The sequence below is a fragment of the Rhyacophila brunnea genome, unplaced genomic scaffold (assembly GCF_057557595.1).
Source record: "Rhyacophila brunnea isolate RB1 unplaced genomic scaffold, BYU_Rbru_1.0 scaffold_10, whole genome shotgun sequence".
NCBI classification, from domain to species: domain Eukaryota; kingdom Metazoa; phylum Arthropoda; class Insecta; order Trichoptera; family Rhyacophilidae; genus Rhyacophila; species Rhyacophila brunnea.
In genome coordinates, this window is record NW_028232752.1 from 10,643,887 (window position 1) to 10,670,380 (window position 26,494).

General features: G+C 31.5%; 1 protein-coding gene across 1 annotated transcript in view; it reads left to right on the forward strand.

The window, feature by feature from the left end:
* The window catches only part of LOC147078873 (neurotrimin-like), a 299,771-nt gene that overhangs the window by 229,674 nt on the left and 43,603 nt on the right, over positions 1 to 26,494 (forward strand). Inside the window, exon 4 of the mRNA XM_085950714.1 lies at positions 25,191 to 25,349. Within this exon, the coding sequence (XP_085806840.1) occupies positions 25,191 to 25,349 (159 nt within the window). The remainder of the gene's footprint in view (positions 1 to 25,190; positions 25,350 to 26,494) is intronic.

A 26,494-nucleotide genomic window follows, 5' to 3' on the forward strand; every position in this document is an offset into this window, starting at 1 on the left:
TACGATTATTTAATAACCTCACATGATAGACCATTATTTCAAACATTTTAACAACTTCAAAGTCAAATTATTCAAAACTAGTATTCTCCAGTTAGTGTGTTCTGCCAGAACAGAAACGGTATCATAATATTATTGTTTAAAAAATATAATATTAATTTAAAGTGAACCGTTGAATACTACTAAAATTGTATTTATTAATTGCCTTCACAATATAACGAGTAAATCAAAACATTCAAAATATTATATGCATTTGTAAACCTTTGTAATTATAATTAATTAGTTTCATTTATTTTAATAAATAAACTGTCAGTTACAAAATTTTGTATTTTTAAACTGTCATCGCTACAACATTTTTTTATATAGGTAATAATATTATTAATAAGTTCAGTGATCGAGATTGCGACATGCGACACAATAAATGTGAGTGCGTAAGGAACTGGGTTCTCACCCGGGAATCCAGGTTCAATTTTCAGTTACATCATAAAACAAAAATGAGCTGCCTTCGTGGTACAGTTCGTCAGGCATTGGGCTCAGTGTTGCCAACCGTACTATAATTATAGTACAATACTATAATTTTGATTCGGCGAAAAATTAAAATACTATAATTTTACGCCAAATAGGGTAAGAGGTACAATGATGGGCCAGTTAAGCGAATGGCTTGCTTTGATCGGTCAGAACAAGCTTATTAATGCGGTTTTATTTAAATGCATTTTTTTCGTGTTTACAAAGCATGTATATTGATATATATGTGTACATATTTTATAACACCAAACATGATTATTACAAAAAACATAAAAGAAAAAAAAATAGAAAAAGTACAGTGATGGGCCACACTCAGACAGTGAACGGCCACTTTCCAGACAGTGATGGGCCACCCGCCTTTTTCTGAATAAATTAAACAACTAAGGCTTACTTTTCAATAAAATATTGAATCAAAGTGTCTAATCTTATGATATAATCAACAAACATACTTCTTTATCTCACCGTTGATGTAATAAAAGAGGATAGAGTGACAGTGAGTGGATTCTAAGGTCTTAGAAAATTATTGACCTGTCTGTTGAATAATTCATCACCTGAGTCACTAAATAAAACATCAATCTCAATTGGGACATGGACCTGCTGAGATTTCGGAACGCAATTTGAATGGAAGCTATCTTTATACACTGACCATTCTAATTTATTAAGATGTTTTATTATTATTTCACAAATCGCACAATGATTTTGGCCGCCATTTTTTAAACTTTATTATTTTTGATTGCCTCTATTTTCAATTTCCTCATTAAAATGTGCTGTTTTTGCCTTTATTTTTTTATCTTCCTCTGCACTTTTCTTGTTTTCCATTTTTTGGTCTTAAATATCTCTATATTTTTGCAAAGTGATGGCGAATGGAACTCTTCGTAAAAAATGTTTATCGTTTATTTTTGGTATCTGAGGCCATGAATGTTTGAATTAGAACTGTAGATATTATATTTACCATATTTTCATTTATTTCTTCCATGCGTTCAGTATCTATTGCCATGTTGCATTCTCTCTTGGCACTGACACATTATATACATTTAATTGGGCTACATTTTCTATGCTCTAGCTGTTGTCAGATAATGACTTAATTTGATTAAATTTTTCCGCAATCGATAAGTATGGTATACAAAATGTTTTATCTATTTACCTACCTCCGCTAGTATTTTGAATATTTTTAAGGTTTTCTTCTGTTTAATTGCCCACTACATCGTAAAATCTTTAAGGATGAAAACAGCATTTTGCGATATTTTGCAGCTTTAACTGGATGGAAACCAGTTATATCTATAGGCTGAAGAATCCTAGGTGCATTAGGATTATAGTGCTATAAGATGTATTTCAAATAATTTTTAGACAAAGCTCACTAACTTGGTAGATAATATGTGGCTTGTACCTTTCGATAAATTAAATAATATAGGAAACTCTATACCCACAGTAACCAGATTCGGATAGAAAATATTTTCAATGTATTGATATCTCGTGGCACTCCGATTTTTTTTCGCAACTTCACATGGTGATTCCCCATTTTTATAAAAGTATGCAACAGCAATATCTATAGTTTTAACATCATATTTTAAACTTAAATTATTCAATATTTTGATCATCATCATCATCATCAGCCTGAATCTATCCACTGCTGGATGAAGGCCTCTTCAAGTTGCTTCCACTTCTCTCGGTCCTGTGCATTGCGTTGCCACGTACTTCCGCAGAACTTTATCATTTCATCGATCCAGCGGCCTCTAGGTCTACCTTGTGGACGTTTTGTACTTCTTGGATACCACTGGATGACTAGATTTGTCCAACGATTGTCTCTTCTTCGAGCTATGTGTCCAGCCCATCTCCATTTAAGGCTTTTAATAAACTTTATTACATCGCAAACCCTTGTCTGCTTCCTTATCCACTCATTCCTCTTTTTGTCCTTTCGCGTTATGCCCAGCATGCACCTCTCCATACCACGTTGTGCTACTCTAAGTTTCTGGATCTCTCTTTTACTTAGGGCCCATGTTTCACACGCATATGTCATCACGGGAAGCACACACTGGTTGAACACTTTGCGCTTTAGGCACAGTGGAAGGTCACTTTTGAAGACATTATTCAGGCGGCCAAAAGCACTCCAGCCTAGCTTTACTCTGCGAACAATTTCATCAAATATACATCCATCTATAGATACTTGTTGTCCCAGATAGATGTAGCTTTTCACCTGTTCGAGCTGAGTGCCATTGATGAGGATCTCTTTTTGGCCTGCAAAGCAGTTGAACATGACTTTCGTCTTTGTTACATTTATTTTCAAACCTACTTTGTTGCTTACTTCAGCGAGTTCCTGCATTCTGCTTTGGAGGTCTTCTGAGTCTTGCGAAAAAATTACTATGTCATCGGCAAAGCGCAGATGACTCAGGTATTCTCCATTTATGGGGATCCCTTTGTCATTCCAGTCAAGTTGCCTGAATAAGTCTTCAAGGGTAGCTGTAAATAGTTTAGGTGAGATTGTATCACCTTGTCGGACTCCTTTGCTGATAGGAAATCTGCGCGATGGTTTATGGAGATTTACAGATGCTGTTGCGCTACTGTATATATTATTGAAAATATTTATATAGCGTCCAGGGATTCCTTATTTTCTGAGTGCGTCGAGTATTGAACATTTCTTTATCGAATCAAACGCCTTCTCATAGTCTATAAAACCCATGCATAGTGGCAGTTTGTATTCCTGGTACCGCTCTATGATTTCTCTGACGACTTGGATATGGTCCATAGTGCTGTATCCTCCTCTAAATCCGGCTTGTTCTCTCGGTTGGTTCTCGTCTAGTACATTTTGCAGACGGTTTGAGAGAATTTTTGTGAACGTCTTGTAGAGAATAGGGAGTAGACTTATTGGACGATAATTTGCTAGGTCTTCTCTGTCACCTTTTTTGTGAAGAATGACAATGCTGGCATTTTTCCATACCTCTGGGACATCCTCTTTGCATATGCAGGCTGTGAACAATTGTGCAAGTACTTCATTTGCATCCTTTCCTGCTTTTTTGAGGATATCTATCGTTAAACCGTCTTCCCCGGTATTCAATATTTAATAATATTTTGATATTCTGAAAGAAATGGGAAGTTAAATTTTTCTAAGTACAGTGATGGGCCAGTACAAATTCAGTGATCGGCCACGTGGCCAACGACTGTTTAAAATTAAAAAAACATGAAAATAAAAACGGTAGGTACCATAGTGCATTATAAATATTGTATTTAGCATAAAAAAGTTAATTAAAAGTAAAAAACCATTTTTTCAGTCATGGGCCAGCCCGGTCCATCATACAACTGCTACCTACATATTATATTTAGTGCAGTAAATGGCCACCCAGCTAGATGTGTCATTTTAATTTAAAATAGTCGTAGACTTAACATAATTATATGTTTGAATATCCAGCATAACGATTATTAAATAAAAAGTATAATTAGTAATATAGTTAAAGAGATCTTACCTTCCAAACTATGTTATTTCCTTAACAAAAAGTTAAGCAATTGTCAGACAAAATGCAAAACGTGTGACTTGGTATACAAAATGGTCACTTATATGGTCAGTCCTGCTATCTATACAGGAAATAATATTCTAGAACCGAAGTATATGATGTTGTGAGTCACATATAGGAACAAATACCAATAACTTAGGTTTTTAAATACCTATTTTTTGTGTTTTACTGCTGAGTGGCTCGTCACTGGAGGGTGGCCCACGATTGTACCTCTTACCCTATGCCAAAATACTATAATTTTAAGGGATTCAAGACGAAAAATGTTTCTGTAATAATTTTAGCAGAAATACTATAATTGTTACGCCTTTGTATTATAATCAGCATGGAAAAAGATGGCAACACTGATTGGGCTCTAATTCTCAATTCCCGGTAAGCTCACAATATTATATTTATGTGGTTATCTCAAAAACTGGGTTTTTATTTAATCGTTTCGCTTTCACTACTGCACTACTGTTTCACTACACTACTATTATTGAGACACAGGTTACGCGTCAGACTAACAATCTCATGGGTTCCGGGTCTAACAAAAATGTTGTTTTTCAAAGTGTGTTTTGATCCAGAGTATGAACCTTATTGGTTGAGCAAGTGGCTAATATCAATTTCTCGTAAAAAAAAAAGCATAAATCGGTTAATACAATTCTTAGCATCGAATGTACCAAACAAAAATACATGTTTTTTTTCAATCTGTGTTTTGATCCAGAGTATGAACCTTATTGGTTGAGCAATTGACTAAAACATAGTACATCATTATGTTAACATAACCTATGTTCTTCTTAGAATCGACCATGGTAAAAAGGGGTTTCCAATATATGTATGTTCGATAAATATTTTGATACATAATTTATGTTATATATATTTTTTAATAACTAAATCGTCAATTACATTGAGCTACTTTACGAGCTGTTTGTTGGCGAATTTAAAAGCGGGCGATTCAGCTACTGCGATTGTGCTGATGACACACAAAACTTTCTATTCGCTGAGAAGCCACGAGCCAGCGACTATTTTGACAGAAGGTAGTTCGTTTTTTTACCAGGAGGTTGCTACTACGCTCTACTGCGCAGACGCAGTAGGCCCACACGCTAGCGTGTAGCATGTAAAGTTGGCCGGCTTTCAACTTTTCTCTGTAGATTGTTTACAATCTGCTTGTTAGCTTGTTCAATGATTACACTGGGCGACTTTATAGGCAGATTGTAAATTCGCCAACAAACAGCTCGTAAAGTAGCTCAATGTAATTGACGCATAATAAAGATATTTATATACTATCTTGAATGTGGACTATTCGATTTATGTTTAAAATACTGATAACTTTTTATACAAAACAGGCACATATTGAAATCTTGTTTCATAAATACAAATTACCTGATGAAAAGGAAAATTACTCTTAATAGTCATTTGTATTTTCTCATTTAACCCTCATCTCAACAAATAATTATTATGTGACCATTGTATTTCTAATATCTACGTTATGATTTTAATTTGTATTACCGATATCCCGAATCTTTGAGTTTTGGCATCAAAAAAATCTAAAGAGGTCCCGGAACCCAGAGCTTCTAGATCCCAGTATTTCAAACCCTAATCATAACGACAAGTAGATATTGGCGACTCCAACACCTTACGATAATTATTACGCCCAATATAGTTACTCCCTGAGGATGGCATACTTGGAGCTTAAAAAAGCAGCTTCAGTGGAGTCCAACGAGTTTAACGATGTCGTCAAAGTGTTATTCTGGCATGTTTAGCGTTATTCGGCCCCTAAAAAGGTTTTATATTGCGTAGATAACGTGACCATTAGACCTGTGCAAAGTCGACGAGAGGGCCGAAATTATTATAGGGCTGGCCTGTCGTTTTATGCTATGACCTGCCTTTTACACTTTTCATGAATAATATTACATCAAACATACAGTTACATATTTAACATTTTCTTGTTGTATAAAGTTTATTTCCTGTTTATATTTCTTCAAAGATCAATTTTTATCCTTGGATCCAGTATATAATATATATTTTCACCTTAATAATATTAAGACCTCGTAAGTCCGATATTATAGAAAAATAACTTTGTACTTGATAGAAATAATACTGAAACGTCATTTTGACATTTCATACTGATTTCCATAGTAACGCACGTATTTATTAATAATTTAGTTGCTATGGGTCTGGGGTCTTCTTTTCACTTTTCATACAAAACAGAATAAACTGAAAATGAATTCAATTCTGCTTAAAGATGGCTAAAAGTATTAAAAGAATGCATTGGCATCGTGTTCTGGTATATTCTAAAGGTTTAAAATGTCTAGCTAGTCGGGAAGTTAGTTAACAATCGATTGCAAGATTTGTACTGGATAAACAACCACCGGACAAATAAGAATACGACCTAATAAAAACGTTGTAATATAGTTTGTTCGACAAAATTTAAACAAAAAAACATTTTAAATCATATCAAAACATCAGTTCTCTAGACTAGTATGCTGTCTATCTATCGACAATTTTTTTTAAAAAAACTCGTAGGTCTCGTAGACAGAATTAAAACCTCGTATTTCACAACCAGTGCTAGCAGATTCATCGATTAGTGAGGTGTTTCAAATATTGTTTTATTATGTTTTTCCTTCCCCTCAACATTCTTCTAAAACAGACTTACGAGGTTTTAATAGAGTAAAGTGATGATGTATGTAATGTTCTCTTCTTTCTCATTCTAATCGTTTCTAATTAAATTTTACTCTGAGATAGGTAAAAATGTAGGCTTTACTGTGCTTTATTTACATAATTAATTTTATCGTATTGAAACGCATAGAAAACGATTACATAACGCTGGGTTATACTTACTCTCTAGTAGTCACGAATGATGCATGTTGAAGGTATATAGGCTATGGTAGATAACTAAAAAAAATCCTTAGTCGTACTTAAAAATTTGAAATTTTTACTGAACAAAAATGTAATATTTTACTTTTTTATAATATTATAATAACACAATATTATTAAAAAAAAACAACAGGCAGTAAAATAAATATTAAAGAAAAGTAATACATAACCGCAATTCGAACTCGGGATAGAAATTGTGCTATCACGGCAGTTGAGCGCTTAAACTGCGAGACTGTTTTGGTATATGTCCGAAGCGTCAAAATAAATGTATATTTTTACAAAAACTACATCGTTATATGGATTGGAGGACCCGTTAGGCTTAAATACATATAGCCTCAGATCACGTGATAGTATAGCATCGGTTTTAACATAGTATGTGTGTGTTATTACAATACATGTATAATCCGTACGTACGGATTATTTACGTGAAATGTACTAAATAAGTTAAAACTGGATTGCGTTGGTCACATTTTTTTTTTTTAGAATTATTAATAACCATGTCCTTGCTTTTTCGTACAAGGTGGTTGTTAGTAATTTTGAACAATCACTAACACTCGGCTTTGAGAAAAACACATAAATATTTTTGTCATGACCGGGAATCGAACCCAGAACTGTCGGGTGGAAGGCCAGCGCCTTACCCACTGCACCACAAGAGCCAGCTGTGTTGTTCACATTGGTGTCTTTCTTAAACGTATTAGTTCCAATAGCTACATTTTAATCTAGTTAAGCAATATGGCAATCAATTTATAATATATGCATTTAAATAGATGTCGGCAAACTATATCATTTTTATAGAATAATTAAGTTATCATTATTTAAATACGTTAATGGGTAATTAAAAAATACTTTTCTTAAACTAAATAGAATAGTATTTGCCACTGATCTCGAGTATTAGTTATTTCTGTATGATCAGCTATTATTTTTAATATACCCATCTAAATCAATAAAAAGGGTATTACTATATTTTTCGCGTTGCTAAGTAAGCTGTGCTTAGTGTATAGTTTATTATGAGACTTAAAGCAGGTCACGTTTTTCCAATTCAACTATGAGTAGAGTTGCGATAGAGCTTAAATTTTTAGAACGGTAAAACTTAATCATAAATAATTCTCGGAGGAGATCTTTATACGATAAGGGTTGCGCTAAACATTTATTATTCCACGATATTTGAATTAAATAACAATATTTAATTTTAAATCTCTGAATACATTATAACTTTCATGATAGTAATAAAACCAAATAAATCCTACATCTTTATATTAATTTAAAATGTGTGTAGTGTAAAAAGTAATCATTATTTCTAAATCCCCTTAAAATTAAAATTAAACAGGAAAAGTGGACAATTCGGTGCCGCCAAATGGGTTATGTCTACTAAGTACCACCAACTGGTTGCTATTACAACTTGGCGCTTATATTAGAGAATACAATACGTTCACAATATGGCATGAAAAAATAAAGAAATAGTATTAACACAGTATACAAAATAAAGAAATATAAACCGTATTATAAAAACTGTGGATAGTAAATAAAAATATATAAATGAGGTAATGTGCTAAATAAGGGTATATTTGTAAAAAATAAATAAACAACCTCCATCTATCCTTATACTCACGTAGGTGGAATATATCAATATTCGAAGCGATTTGGTTGAACACAGTGATTGCCCTCCCAATTGCTATCACCTATGGCAGGTTAGTTATGTACCTTGGGAAAATAAATAACAAATTTAATGCTTCCGACTTCTAAGATAGTTATCAGGGACATACTGCCGTACTAAGCACAGAGGCCGTATCTGCATTTTAGGCAAGTGGGAGATCTGAGCTTTCATATTATTTTACTTTTCCTGCTAATACTGGGGAACTTTTTATTTATTTTATTTACTTATAATAGTTAATTTTAGTTTAAGATTTATTTACATACCTTGAAAATTTGATTTATGTTATTATTATTATCGTTATTATGTATTGATATTAGCCATATATATGTCAGATACGGCTAATATGCCTTAGTAAATGATAGTCACAACCAAATCGCTTAGTATTAATCGAGTTTATTTCTCAAACTCCGTAGATACGGCTATTAAAACCCTTGATTTCTCCGTAACTATAGCAGTTACGGCTTGGATTTATTCACCGATCTTATACAAAAACTCTGCAGAATTCAAATATCTAAAAACATGAAAATACCTAAATACGTCAGTTACGGCCTCTGTGCTTAGTACGGCAGCATACATGTCAATACTACCAATAAGAGTTCTCATTTACAGCACGTATTAGTCGGAAAAGTGGTCAAATATATTATTACATTGTAAATTTATTTATGTGTTTTCACAAATCAATTACCTATTGCAGGTTCACTATCACTGTACCATCTTTAGGACTATGAAGTAAAGTAAAAAGCTATTGCTAACGATTGCCCAAGAGTGAAGGGATTCCCAAAATATCTTCAGTGAATTTATGTTTCCACCATTCCTAATAAATATATATAGACGAAATAAACCAAATAAGTACTTTTTGCCTTCTTATATATTGTATATACAAGATTTGGGGTAAGTGAACGATTAAGTGTTCTTTGGAGGTAAAATATCGTATATATAAACTTTCAAAGATGTTTACTTACTTACTTAAAAATACAAAATTAATTCAAAATTTACTTGAAAAATAAATTAATCAAAACGTATATGAATCATACTCTAAAGTTATCAGGAATTGTGAACTAATTTTGAGTGTAAACTAATTACAAGATAAAATAACTTTTTATATACAACGTTTTTAAATTTTCTGTTGAATCATATAAACTTGACTTGACTAGCTTAAACGATCAAAAAAATGTACTTGATAGAAATACTGAATAAATATAGAATACTGACATGTCATTTTGACATTTCATATTGATTTCCATAGTAATGCACGTAAATATAAATAATTTAGGGTACAGTTCGGTTATGAGAACAGCGGAAAACACATTTTGAAAATACCCGATATACTGGAGTATTTGTTAGTTTGCGTTAGTTAAGGTTAAATTAGGGTGGGTTAGGTTAGGTTAGGTTAACTTAACAAATAATCCAGTATATCGGCTATTTTCAAAATGTGTTTTCCGCTGTATTCCTCATAACCGAACTTTACCTAATTTAGTTGCTAGGACCCCAGACCCCTAGCAACTGATAATAGTGTTTTACTTTTTACGGACTTCTTCCGAAATAACTTTTCATACTAAACAGAATAAACTGAAAATGAATTGAATTCTACTTAAAGATGGCTAAATTAAAAGAAAAATTAAAAGATTGCATTGGCATCGTGTTCTGATACATTCTAAAAGTTTCAAATATCTAGCTAGTCGGGAAGTTAGTTAAAAATCGATTTCAAGATTTGTCCTGGATAAACAACCACCGGACAAATAAGAATACGACCTAATAAAAACGTTGTAAAATGACTAATAACTTAATCCAATTAAAACATATCCAGCATTAGTTAAAATTGATGATATTTATACTTTAACAATTATTTATTAATTTACAAATATTTATGGCCAAATAAACGAATAGCGGCAAAAAAATGACAGATATCAATTATTTCATCGCCGCGAGAAATTCTACAATATTCATTAACGACACTTACGTACACTTTCGGGAACAGTTATATTGTAATAATAATTATTTATAATAATTATAATAAGATTGCATATTTTTTAATTGTAAATAAGTAAAAACCTAAAAATAGTGGCTATATTATAATATACTGAAAAACAAGATGTACGCAAGTAAAAGCATACAAAAAATATCATCATAGTAATCTGATACTAGAATATGCCTACTAGAAACAAACTTTTTTTTTAGAAAAAAATATTACACTCAACGAGGCTTGAACCTGTAACCGCTGGATTAGTGCCGGTGTGCTTTTCCAATTAAACTACGGTCATTCCACTTATTTACGATAATTTGAACTGGATCTTACATGAAATGCTTATCAAAATGCGTTCCATGTTGCATGTTCATGTATGAACTACTAGTTAAAATTGTCGTTATTAATTAATTAGGATTCTTGTAGGTTAATTGTAAAAGCACACTGACGTGAATCCAGCGTTTACAGGTTCAAGTCCCATTGAGTGTCGTATTTTTTATAGTGGGTATATGCATGGGATTTTTTTCAAATGATATATGTTCAATAATAATTATATAGAATATCACTGTCTCAAATCTTGTGTCGTATTCGTTCAATAAAAGAATTTAAGTTTATTATTTTGAAAATATTTTTTAATATTATCATCGTTTTGTTATTTGTTATTAATTAGGAATGTTAAAATAGTATACATGAATGCTAAATAGACAGACGTCGAGTGCCCTATTTACCTCCATTCTTAGGTGAGCTGATAGTGACAACGATATATTGTAATCATCACCTGATGCTGTCGCTGGCTGATGTCCATGTGACCTTTCTAGGATAAATTTCACTGTCACTGGCAGATATTCAGATACATAAAAGTATGTTTTTATCTTACAGCTAATCCAATGTGGACAAAAACATAAAAATACTTATAGTTAAATTTTAATAATATTATGTACATATTAAATTTAAGTGACTTCCCAATAATAAGACTAGCTTTACTTGGTTTCAGATTAATCTTCGAATGGGAATCAATGATCTATCAATCATTGATAACAGTTGTAGATAGATACACTAATATTTTTATGCTCATAACAAAATGTAATCCAACAAAAATCAAATTTGTTCCGCAATCGATCATCCGTTATATTTATGGATTACAATACCGGTATTTAAAAACCGGTATTTAATTATTTATCGATACTGAAATACTGGTTTCGAAAATCGAAAATACCGTTTTTATCGATATTAAGAAAGCATACACGTTTATGTTTTTAGAAAATGAATTTAATGTTATATTTTCATTACTTACTACTAAGATTATATATTCAATGTAGTGTATAAGAAAATACTGCAATAACACAAATATATTGACTGAAATGAACAAAATTTACTAATAATAAAACAAAATCCCACAAATATACTTATAGAATTGTCGCGTTGAATTAACATATTTCTAAAAATAAATCATTCATGGCAAATATTTCGAATTATTCTATAACTATTGATCCAAGGTTGATAGTACATCCAACAAACGTTGAATTTGAAAGAGTTTTCTCGTAACCGGACTTTGTAAAAATTAGCAGTTTCTAAAATATTATGATATATACATATTTATAAACGTCAACAAATTATTGATAGGTACTTCTTTTTTCCTATAATATGTTTTGACGAATACCGGTATTGAATAAAAAATACTGAAATACCGGTATCAATTTATTCATTCGGTATAGCAATCCCTAGTTATATTTCAAACGTAATGTTTCCACGTTAAAAAATAAAATTGACATTTTGAAAAAAGAAACATAATTTTAAATGACATTTTGAGGCGCGCGCATATCCAGTGGCGTAGTTACTGGCGGCATTGTATTCCCGGTACGGTTAAGATGGAATATTTATTGCCGCTTACACGTCATGAATTAATTCAATCCGCCCCTGGTAGACAAGGGGCACTGTGAGCGACGAAGAGGAAGGAGGTGGTACTGCACTTTCAGGACCAAGAGCAGTGACATTATGCACCGCGAAATTGAGTTTGCAACCAACCATTACGGAAGCCTAGATGATTTTCAAAGATTTGATTAATTAGCGTGTTAGTTCTTTTCTTATACAACCTCTTTACGTAGTAAATAGGTATACTAAATTTAAATGAATATATTATTATTAAACTAACCATAATATCGCTGATCTGTAGAACTACAAATCATCATGCTCTTTCACGTATATACGTATCGATTTTGCTAAGCCAAAAAGACGTAACATAACATTTTACAAAAAAAGCATTTTCAAATAATAATTGTATTACCACAAAAAAAAAAAATTTTTTCTTCAGTGAATAACTCATTTTTGGGAAGCAAAAGAAAATATTATACTTTAATAATAGTCTAAGTTAGTTAGTTATACCGTATCTGGAAATTTGTACGTAAACAGTTCACCGCAGGACACTTATTCGTGCGCCGCAGTACGTGAAACATGATATCGTGTAACATTTAATCAAATGACGAGTTCTTCGTTGAACATTATTCACCGTATGCTACAACATGTGGCGAAGCTTATGAGATGTCTTTACTAGGTTAGGTTAAGTTCGGTTAGGTCAGGTTAGGTTAGGTTAGGTTAGGTTAGGGTTCATCTAATTGGAACAGTACTATTTGCAAACTATCGCCGAATTTTGTAAGATACGTATTCCACGGTGAAATGTTCAACGAAGAACTCGTCATTTGATAAAATGTTATATGAACTCATGTTTCACGTACTGCGGCGCACGAAAAAGTGTTCCACGATGAACTGCATACGTACAACTTACATGTAACCTAGTGATACTGGCACTATAGACTATTATACAGGTCCATAGCTGACTGCACAACCATCATCCAAGAATTTCTATCCCAAGTTATTTATCTCCATTCGGTTACATATAGCTACACTACGTCCTTATTGACGAATAATCTATAGCGCCGGCTAGACGCTCATGCTTTACCACAAGCTTACCTACGCAAACCGGTTTGTATCGGGAAGCCTGTGTGGATGGACGGGAAAACTGTAGCTCGCGCAAACCGAAAAGTGTTCCGTATTTTTAGCACAAACTATACCGCGCAGGTAAGTCGCTGCCGTCTAGCCGGCACATTAGTCAATAAATAATAATCTTTTCTCTAAAATATCCATTATGTCTTTTTGGCTAAGTAACCTCAATATATAGTCCCCAACTCCCATTTCTGTATTTTACACCATTGCGATCAATTACAGTAATGGTGTACAGATAAAAAACTAATGCAATAGAAAACATTAATAATAATGAATCTATGAAGAAAATATTAATACTATGTCATAATATAAGATTTGCGCTTATGTGACCCCATAATCTGATGTTTTAATTGTGGTATTTTCACGTTATGCCAAACCTTCCCCTTTTTATGACACACTGTGCTTCTCTCGAGGGTCCATGTTATGTTAGCCATAATAGAATAGGTATATTATTTGAATATTTTATGCTTTAAACACAAACGGCTTTCACAAAAATTAGTGTGGTTTTGTGAGCAATCAATGTTATATTTTTTTTAATTGATTCATTTTATAAACAAATACTTCAATGTCAACGAATGAGTTATATTTGATAATGTAATATTCTTTTATTGAATATACTTAATTTCGAAATAGCTCAGAAATATATATTATAATATAAATAAAAAGAAATATTTTTCAAAATTTTTAGTAATAAGACAATATATTTCTGAGGTGTTTAAAACTTACGTATTTTCAATTAAATCATTTAGTGGTAATGCTTGACGGCATTTAAAATTTTCAGTCATGTAATATTTAATAAGTTGTTTTAAAGAAAAGATAATGATGGTACCTATACCGTTTCCAAAAATAAGTTATATTTTTTATTTGAGAGTAAGTATCGCGTCCTTTCTATAAGTAAAGTACCAAAGCAGAGACAACTCATTTTTATTATTTGCAGTGTCGATAATGGTGTCATAACTGAAATAGATATTGATCAATAAACCAACCTTTAGAATTAATATGATTTATGTTACTATCTAAGAAAATGTAATTCCATTACGTAAATGCTAATTTTATTAATGAAATATCAGTTGCAAAGTTACTCCAATAATTCGAATGCAACTATTATACTGGATAACTGCTAGACAAATATAACAATATAATTAAAGGATATTTCCGAACAATTAGAAAGATTATTGGGCACCTAATAATAAGCTTCTATTTGGAGGTTCACAGTTTACAAGTCGGTGTGATTAGAACCAAAAGACAATATTAGAAAGTAGGAAAACTCTAAATATCCTTTAAACTTATAAATGTCGCGCGGTGGCCAAGATATGGTTTGTAAGAGTTTAGGGCCTAGAACGTCTCTTGCATGGACATCACAGGAGAATAATTGACGAACAGCGGTTTGTTAAATTAGGACTAGAAGAACTAAGGACCAAAAGTGAATGTGGCCCAGCGAATCCAGAAGATCAACAATTTAAATCTGTAGGTACATTAGAGTAATAATATAAAGAGAGTGTATATTATTAAGCTATATAAAACCGTGTTTCTTGCGTGAAACGCACCATAATCTAAATTTTATTATTATTATTAAATTAACCATGAAACCTCACCATGTTGCTTCTCAGTAAGGCTATTAAATTTAAAAACAACATAATTAACCATAGTTTCTACTACATTAACTAAAAATAATTACCACCAACTTTATATTTAACACAAAAATAATACATTTCAGCAATACGTGCTCGCAGTTTTTGAATGAATAGAGTCATTCAAACCAAAATTTACCAGCGACGTGTACAAAACATATTTAATTCAGCAGTAGAATGTTATCTTACTCTAACATATATTGAAGAATATAAGAGTGCCGAATGCTTTCTCATTCACACTTATGGTTTGTTTTTGTTCTGGTCTTGATCTGTACACAGTTTAGCATAAAAGTATTGACTAGTATATAAAGCTAACTAATAAAAGGCGCTATTTTTAACCACGTGGCACTATAGGTATAGTCAGGCCGCGGTACTAAGCTGCAAATTTCTATCGCAGTGCTAGTTATTGCTGATATTTTAATGCAATATGCTAAACTGTTTGTATAAAAAATAGTGGTTGTTTCATATTGGAAAATACTAAAATGACATGTATTAATTACAACGAAATATGCAATCTAAAATCTTCATTTACTGCGAGCAGGTTACTACGTTGCATTTGAAGTTAAATAATAACTGGCACTTGAATCAGAACTTGCAATTTAGTGCTTAGTATATTATAGTGAACTTTGTTAAAATGAATGCAACTTGGCTTCAAACATTATTTGTAAGAGAATAATTAAAACTTAATGATTCAAAATAATAGTTATAAATGTATGAATTAAATTCATTTAATGAATGTAAAAATCATTACATATTGTCAATATCACGACAACGCATGTGCCCATTACATTAGCAGATATTATATAAAATATTCTTAATATACAATTAGCAGTGATACTCTATTTGAAGGTAGCTTGGCGTCCTAGTCATATAGTGGTAGATATTAATAAAAATTATTCAATAAAACTGATAATCATGAAACTCATCAACATAAAGTGCCCGATTACGTAATTTAGTAGTTTGGGACATACTTTCCCTCTAATATTAGATTTACTTAATGAAAGTTATTGATACAGTAGCCTTTAAAGTACGTATATGTCAGCCAAGATCAGGCAAGTCCATAATAGATGAATTTTTGTTTTCTCAAATACACAGTCACAAGGGTGAAAGTTTATATTATTTCTAGTATAGAATATTTAAAATCAATAAATTCCACATTTTGATAACGGAAAAATATTAGAAAGCAATAGTTCTTCAGCAATTCACAAAAAAGGAAAAATACCTAAAGGTAGACTTGATTGATTTTGAAATGTAGCGACACATATATATTAATAAGTAGGCACACAATCGATAAAATTCACATTGTCTTCTTTTTCTCATAAAAATCTCATTAAAGTTGCTGAAATTTCTCTAGACATTGGTATCGGTTTTGCGAAGCTTTATTGTAGAGTATTGCATAAAATAAATGATAAAAAATTGAATAAGGATTATAGTTGACAATCCCATTCAAATATCGATAAACGTATACAAAATTGATGTTGTATTTTGCAATATAGTCATAACAACTAATGTAATATAATAATGAAATATATAAGTTACTATAAAGGAAAATATTTTTGACTTAAAATATCAATAATTGAAAATCTGTGCTCTTATTTTGGTAAAGTAGGGATGATATGGCGTACTTATATGTACGTGAGTTACCTGTCGTTGCATGTTACCTATGGGGACATAAAAAATATTGTTGAGAATAAAACACATTTTGAAAACCTCTCACAACCCAAGTTAACCCGTAGTATTGTATAATAGGCAGGTATACATAAGGTGAAAATATCACCGTTTCGTGGTACGTTAAACTCGTGTGCCTGGGCATTGTTTATTCTGAGCCGGATCTGACGATCGCCCACCGCGAATTGTTTGTACTTTTTGTTTCGCAATTATTTTTTTCGCCCGCGTGCAGTCACGCGACGCTTATTCCAACTCTGCCTCCGATTTGGTTTTCCAGCAGGTTTTTTTGAGAGAATTTTTAACACATTAATAACGAATATGAGTGCAGCAGTAAAAGCATGTGGTTTTGGCTACCTGAAAGAGGCAGGATAAAGAGGCTTTATTTTTCAGAAAAATACTATTGAAAAATTGCAACATCAGAAAAACTACAAAAAAAGACTGTGATATTTTAAATCTTCCTGAATACGTTATTGAAGCCTGGACCTACTGTGAATCCGATTGGGAAAAAAAATGACGCGTTTGAGATATGGTGCTGGTGGAAGATGCTTCGCATTCCATGGATGGCGAGGCCTACAAATGTATCTCTACTGGAAGAACATGGTATCAAAGAACGTCTCTCATTTTCTAATTCTTTCATCAGTTAAGGCTATATTTCAGTAAAGTTGAGGCATGGTCTAAAAAGATCGTGGCTATGCGTTGCGCGAATTGTGCAAATGACACGTGTCAAACAAAATATAATTTGTCATAAAAATTCAGCATGCGTCCATTTAATGTTATGTTTATTGTTATATTACTATTTCTCCTTTTCTACAATAATAATTAACTTGTCAAACTTGGATGATCTCCCTAGTGTCCTGCTAAATGTCGTGTATAATCTATCACTTGTGAAATGCATTGAATATTCAACAGTGGTGGGACTCGCTTGAGATCAATTACTTGCCAACACCTCCAAAATGTTACTTCAGTTGCTTCCACAACCTATAATTTCAATTGTTACCACTACGTTTATTTAATAAAATAGCAACACATTAATTAATATAATTCATAATCGAAGCATAAAAATTATGTATACCTATTATATGTTCGAAATAATTTAAACTAATAAACTATTTCTTTTATTCAACGAATAAGGCACAATATTTGAGAATGTAACATTATATAGTATAATCACAAGATATTTTTTTTTATATATACAACGTTTTTAAATTCTGTTGAATCATATAAACTTGACTTGACTAGCTGAAATGATCAAAAAAAATTGTACTTGACATGTCATATTGATTTCCATAGTAACGCACGTATATATTAATAATTTAGTTGCTATGACCCTAGACCCCTAGCAACCAATAATGGTGTCGAAATAACTTTACATATAAAACAGAATTAACTGAAAATGAATTCAGTTCTACTTAAGTTGGCTAAAAGTATTAAAAAAATGCATTGGCATCGTGTTCTGATATATTCTAAAAGTTTCAAATGTCTAGTTAGTCGGGAAGTTAGTTAAAAATCGATTGCAAGATTTGTACCGGACAAATAAGATTACGAGCTAAGAAAAACGTTGTAAAATATACATAATTTGAGATATCCCATGCATACCTATGGGTACACACTAGCAAACATTATTTTATAGAGATTTTCGTAATTTAGTAAAATGCCCGTAGCTTAATTGGTAAAGCATACTGGCACGACTCCAGTTGATGCAGGTTTAAATCCCGTCGGTTGTCCTATTTTTTCTACAAAATAATTTTTTTCTGGTGTTTTCAAATTATGTATATTCAATATAATAGAATTTTACATTCTCAAATCTTGTATCTTATTCTTTGAATAAAAGAAACAGTTTATTAAATTATTAGCGAGTTAAGTACGTTATCAAAACTGATAAATGGAGTGACCCGCAACGTCGGTTAGTTATTAAGGAATATTAATTGATACCTACCTTAATTTAATATACTAAAACCGATAGCCAACATTATAACGCTATTTGGTAAACATTTTTTAATGTTGTAACAACTGCTAGTTTAAATCGTAGTAATTTAGTAATATTCCCGTAGCTTAATTGGAAAAGCATACTGGCGCAAATCCAGCAGATACAAGTTCAAGTCCCATCGGGTGTCGCATAGTTTTTCTACAAAATGATATTTTCTAGTGTATATAATATTATGGATGAAATGTTTTTCAATTATGTTACGGCAAGTAGGCAATAGCTGGACAAAAGCCCCCCCCCCCTCCCCCACACAGTGGTACCCGAGGGGTACTAAATGCCCACAGGGACGCCCTTAAACCCACTAGATAGACGAGCTAATAAAAATTCGGTGGATGTACGTGGTAGCAAAGAACTAGGGACCGAGAAGAATGAAGAGAGTTAAGGATGCTCTCATCCGGCAGTAGATCGACCCTGACTGATGATTACAATATTTGGAAACACCTCATAAATATACATACCATAAAAAAACTTTTTTGTAAAAAATACGGCGCCCGATGGGGTTTGAACCTTGAACCAATTAAGCTACGGGCATGCTACTTAATTACATAGAATTTAACTACTAGTTTACACATGAAATGCATTATATTATAATATAACGTTTACTATAATATCTCTATTTTACACGTATTTATAATCAATGTATGTATTTACCTAACTGTGTATTTTACAACGTTTTTCTTAGCTCGTATTCTTATTTGTGCGGTGGTTCTTTGTCCGGTACAAAACAATGCAAATGCAATCGATTTTTAACTAACTTCCATACTAGCTAGACATTTAAAACTTTTATAATATAATATCAGAACACGATGCCAATGCATTTTTTAATACTTTTAGCCATCTTTAAGTAGAATTGAATTCATGTTCAGTAAATTCTGTTTTGTATGAAAAGTTATTTTGACACCATTATTGGTTGCTAGGGTTCTGGGGTCCTAGAAACTAAATTATTAATATATACGTGCGTTACTATGGAAATCAATATGACATCATGTCAAAATGACATTTCAGTATTATTTCTATCAAGTGCAAATTTTTTTGATCGTTTAAGCTAGTCAAGTCAAGTTTATATCGTCCAACAGAAAATTTAAAAACGTTGTATATAAAAAGTTTTTTTATCTTGTAAATATTTCTAACAAAAACATATAAATGTCTGGATATTAATTGACTTGGTTAAACAAATTTGTTTAAATATTTTAAATTATAGTTAATTCAATTCTACAATTAAAATTCTACGACGTAGTAAATATATGCTTTACAATCTACATGCTACGAGTTTCATAGCACATTTTATTATCAGTATTTTCACGTAATTCTACAACATAGAGATCGTTTATTAGTATAAGTTAATGTCGAGCAACGTAATAATATTATTTAATATACTGTCAAAAATATTCTTTCTATCCATCAAAAATAACTTCGCGCTCCCATAACAGTAGTAAATTAACAGAATCCCATCACAACCGACACTATAATAAAAATAGTATTATTATTAATAAAAAAAACAAAAGACAAAAAGAACCCCTTCGTAGCTGAAAATTGTTGGTTTATATTATTTTATTATTGTTCCTTTGTTCTTACAACGCATACGTGATGTGAGCATGATTTATATACATTTTTGTGCTGACACATGTTCGTCTCGTATTTTCCACAACGTATTGGACTGTCAGAGGCGAGAGAAATAACAGCTGCAGGATATTGAAGTGGAATTGTAGGGAACTGCTTGTTTTCCATTATTTGTATTATTCTACATGTCGATCCTATGATTTTTATATCATTCTGTCGCATTTATTGAAGTGAACCAAACTACCGAACGTCAATAAATTCAGTGCCATTTGGGCCCCACGCGCCTTGACAACTGCACAATTCCATTTATTCGTCGGATATATTTGAAGGTTTAACATGGACATATCGACGGCTTGGTGCACAGAAGCTCTTTGTCAGATTTTTTAGGTATATTATTTAAATGAAATAGAATTAAAATTCGTCAAAAATCGATGCCAAAATGGATATAATAAAAATTACAAGATAAAAAGAACTTTTAATATACCACTTTTTAAATTTTCTGTTGAATCATATAAACTTGACAATTATATGTATTAATAAATACTTTTTTTGTACTTGATAGAAATAGGTACTGAATAAATATTATAGAATACTGAAATGTTATTTTGACATTTAATATATCATAGTAACGCACGTATATTACTCCTTGAAAAAATACCTTTTTTTAAAAGGTGAAAAGTTTCACAATCATGATTCTATCGACTTCCGTTTTCTTTTGTTTTATTGTTAATACTAATTCTCTATATCTTTTTCTATCGTATTTTATAATTAAATACGATAGAAAAAGACATTGATTAGTATTATTATCAAATTTAGCCCCATTTTGTAAGTAAAATAACAATTAAATCGATGTTTAATTATTGCAAGTTCGGTCGTATTAATTAGTTTTTCTACCGACTTAAAACATAGTTTTTATTAAATGACTTTAATAGTGGCTTATTCTCATTTTATTCACTCTAGTTCAAAATGTGATTTAATGTTTTTAACATTATCTCAAAATGTCCATACTATGGAGCTAACTAACTTTGAAGCTTATATCCTCATATTATGTAAACAGTGATAACATTATATTATAAATAATAAATACAATGTTAAATACAGCCTCAATTCATGTCTAGTATAATAATTAGTATGCGATTAATCATAGCGCGATACACAAAAATAATTAATTTCATTGTTGTATTCCCTCTGGCCTGCCGATAAGCGTTCATATATACGCGGAACGTTTTAAAATTTGAATAAGCGTGTACTTAGTACCACTATTTGCCGAATCTACTATCGTTTTACTGCGAACATAAATAATTCATTTATCAATATTTAAACGCGTTATGGCGTCAAGTTAAGTATTTTATCACCGGAAAACCAATGATATTTTGGAATAATTCTGTTAGCAATCGTGATTTATACAGCAACGGGTTGAAAACACACATACAACGATAACTACGCGAAAAGTGTTATTTGTCAGAAATGAAACATTGAAACATTTTTTGTTGTTGATAAAAATACAGACATAGTATTTTTAATACCTCCATTATTTTACCTCATTATATGTGGTAACAACTCCGGGTACTCACCTTTTGTTGTGGTGGGCACTCCAAGTTCCGGTTTTGCTCTAGAGCGTCTTTGACATCCCACAAGAGTCACACATACCCGGTTAATTTTTGGTTGTATCACTATTATTCACTCTGATAGTTTTGAAGATAAGTATAGATTGGTGTTTACTATTTGAATGTTGATGGTCTCGCGGTTAATAAAAAAATCGGTGTATGTACTTATGAAGTTATACTTCTTTGGCGTAACAAAACAAAACTTATGATAAACTAGATTTTTTGACTAGCTCCTAATTATCTTGTTAAATTACACACTCAAGAAAATGGACTGCTTATTGGTACGCCGTTGGTTTATTTGTATACACTTTAACTTATATTACTAAATTATATAATGGTTTCTCGTTGTTTTTATTTTTAAAGTACGAACTTTCAATCTGACGTTTAATCGTTTGTTTAAGTAAGGAATTGCAAATGGCCGACAATAATAAATTCGATGCCTAGGCAACGGAACAATCCCAAACTATAATATTATACTGTATAATCGTCACGATTGCAGTATCATAATATTGTGGCGTAAAAGTAGTGCGTTCGGTTGATAACCGAACAATCGGTGGTTAGAATCCAACCGAGTTAGAAAAAATAAATTATGTGTTACATGTCACACGCCAAAAATACACTCTGATTTCCCAAACGTGCCAAAAGAAGTATAACTTTAAAAACTGATTATGATATACCCACCTACATTGGGAGTTATTAATTGGAAGGTAATACATGCATTGACCCAAACCGTATGTTATTATGGATATATTCAACGTATAAATGATAACAATTGGGTACCATGATGAGAAACGATTATATGAGTGGACGAAGTGTTTAAAATATAAAATTACGTAATAAAATAGTTTTCGTTGAAACTTACGACTACCAGAATCATTCCATAAATTGTTTATTGTTTTGTAAAAAGCAGCTAAATATAGACAAAGGTGACGGAAAAACAAACTCTACCTGCATTCTAATAAGGGTCAATATCCAAACTACGTAAAATTTTATACGCTGATTTTATTGTTAAGTATTTATTTTTTTGGGGTATTTTTATGAAAATGTAGTTAAAACACGAACTCTGTGCTAAATTTTTGTCAGATATTATATAATTTTTCTATAAAATTATATATCCTGGATATTATATCGACTGTGTTTAGGAAAAAGGACGTAACCCTTACTGAACAAAGTTTACAGGAGAGGCAAAAAACGTTTTTTGAGAGTTTTTAGTTAAATATTTTTTTTAAATAGCCATATACATTGGGTGCATGATGATTGATGATTTGGTGTAATATATTTTCGATCTAATAGTAATTAAAGAAGTTATTACAGAAAAATCATTAAAATTGCGGATAAATGCTTTTTTCCATAATTTAAAAATTAATTAATCTCAATTAAAACCTGAATTTAGATAATAATTCGGCATTTGTGGCTTATTTCCTTTTTATAGAATGTGTATTTAGTTGTATACATTGTTAATATCTAATAAAAGCACTTTTCGAAAAATTGAGGGTTACGCCCTTTTTCCTTAACAATGTCGATATCAATGATCTGAAACGTTAATTTATAGGGGAGCAAAAACAATGTTTTAAATTTGGTTAAGTAATAATTTGTACTATTTCTACCATCCCTTTTCAACGTGTTTACAACGTTTCTTAAATATGTATATATGCTTTCAATTCATGTAACACCTTTTCTCATCTGTGTAAACATAACAGTTATACCTGTTCATTTTTATCACATCAAAGAGTATATTGGTATTAGTGGTTCCTGAAAAAAATATGAAAACGAGAACGAATAATCATTTGCTTTCAGTAATTATTTATTTGTATTTTGTTCCCAGTATAATTAGCAACGGTTGATTAATTTAAATCAACAATAATTAATAATATTGTTATCGTGGCTTCAAATAATATTGTGTACCTTGAACTATTACAGAAATATAATTGAATCATATCATTATTATTACAACCCACGCCGTTTTCGTATCTGCTTACTCACTTCCACACAACGTTGAATAATTTGTTATGTGCTACTTATGTACATAATAATATTAAATAACAGTATTACGTTTGTCTATTGACTTTATACTTTAAAACACAATTTTGATGTTTTCAATTTTAGATTTTATTTGAAAATAACATTTCGTCACTGTTTTGGCAGAAGACACCAATTCAAAAAAATGATATATTGAGTTAGTTATACCAAAATATTCCTTATTTCAAATTTACCATCTGGAAACCTTCTTAATAAATAAACAGTCTTTATTTTAAAGTCATCCTTTTAACGATTACTTAATAAACTCACATGATAGACCATTTCAAACATTTTAACAACTTCAAAGTCAAATTATTCAAAACTAGTATTCTCCAGTTAGTGTGTTCTGCAAGAACAGAGACGATTTGCTAAAATGCTGATAAATAAGCAAGTGTGGTCATATTCAAAAGAAATTTCTAAGTATTTCATCGGAATTGTGACGCGTGGTCTTCTTGAATGATATTTTGGTTAAAGCGTCCATTTTTTACGATGTACACTGTCCAAACTATATTTAAATATAAATACCACTATGGCCGAGTGGCTTACATGTCGGTTTATGGTGTCGTGGGTTTCATGTTTGAACCCTGGGTCTGGCAAATATACATATTGCTTTTCAATTTGTGTTTGGAGTCAGCGTATGGATTTAAACATGTGGTTAACATCCATTTCTCATAAAAAAAATCTCTTAATACAAACCTCCACTGTGTGGAGGCCCATATGATCATATTAGGATTGGACAAGGTAAAAAAAGTTGGCGATGTTTGTAGATTTGAATATGTACTGAGTTTTAAACAAAAATATTAACATGAATATTAGTTCTGTATGTTTGTCTAAACTAGCCTTGAAAATAGATGTTTATAATGATAGATATTTAAATATTGAAAATAATATCGAAAAATTACTGTAGTATGTATGTACTATGATCATTTCTTATCTACTATTAATTGCAGAATTTTAAAACAATATATTTTTATTAAAAAAAAACGATATATTTTATATTATATTAAATGGTAGTTAGTATAAATGAATTTCTATATAATATCAATAGGGACATTTTGCTATCATACTCTAATTTTAATCAATTTAATTCTAACAAGGTACATATTATTTTTTATTTTTTTTGTGAAGATTCTTTTCCGAAGAAAAGCCATAAAAAATCATCTACAGAATTGCAACAAAACGATTGAAAGAAAATTGCATTAAATCTTTCTCTTTCCTTTCAGTACCTCCGGATATTTTGGACTATCCCACCAGCACGGACATGGTGGTTAGAGAAGGGTCCAACGTGACCCTAAGATGTGCCGCGACGGGGGCCCCCCATCCTCAAATCACGTGGCGGAGAGAAGGGGGGGAACTTATACAGCTTCCTTCCGGTGAAGAAGGTACGACCTTTTGCTGGGTGCCCATATTACTTACATTGAAGGGGAAACCCCTAATTTGTATTATGATATCAATATACTCGCAAAATTTTGTACTACCTTCCACATTATTATGAATTGGTTTGAAATGATTAAACATCTAAATAGGATAATGATGGGTTTTCGGTTGGATAACATCATTTGATGAATTTTATTCAAAGGGATGAATATTTTGTTATGTAACTATAAATAATAATATTATCTTACACAGAATTTTACATTTTCCAAAAAATGAAGCCTGCAGTGTGTATGGGTCATCTGCGTAAATTCAATTTTGGTATTTCGTCAGTAAGTCATATTACACCTATTTATATTATAAATTATTGTTGTATTTTTTTTAAACGGTGAGGAATCATACACGAAAAAGATTTATTGGAATGTTTTTAAAGATATTTTAGCAATTTGGATTATTTTACGTCAATATCTAATTATATAATTACACTGTCCTGGTGTAATGAAATTTTCTATGCCTATATTATATTTTTTATTCATATACTAGTTTTGTATGAGTTCCAAAATCATCTTTTTATAATATTATGTAAGTATATCAAGAGTGTCGAAAGCTTTTAATACTTAAGGATATTGCTGGAGATAGCACTGTGCAAAAAAAGCTTGTTATCCGAATGGGAATGAGTGGACCAACATTCAACTGGATTTGGAGTATGTGGAACTTACGACTGTACTCAGTTAAATGCCGTCTATTCGAAGCTTACATTATTATCTTTACGGTAGCGAGTCATGGCGTCTTATTAAAACTCAGAACGACCATATACAGAGTTTTGAGAACATTAATATATTATGTGCGGTGGATACTAAGTGTGCAGCTTTGTAACATTAGAAGTAAAAAGTAGATAAATAATGAAAAAAGCAGCCTCTCATCACGTAGAGAGTGAAGAAGCGACGTTGGACTTAGTTTAGCAACGTGTTGGGAACATTCAATAGAATTTTAACCTAGTTTGTCTGTTCCTTAACCCAACTGGATTCCGGCACCAAATACTATCCACGAAGTGTCTTCACAAGAAGCTGGAAACCTGAGGAAGCGCAGACATACAGGCGTATGCAACATCTAAGTGCATATATAATCAGGAAAAAAACTTGATAAAATCATC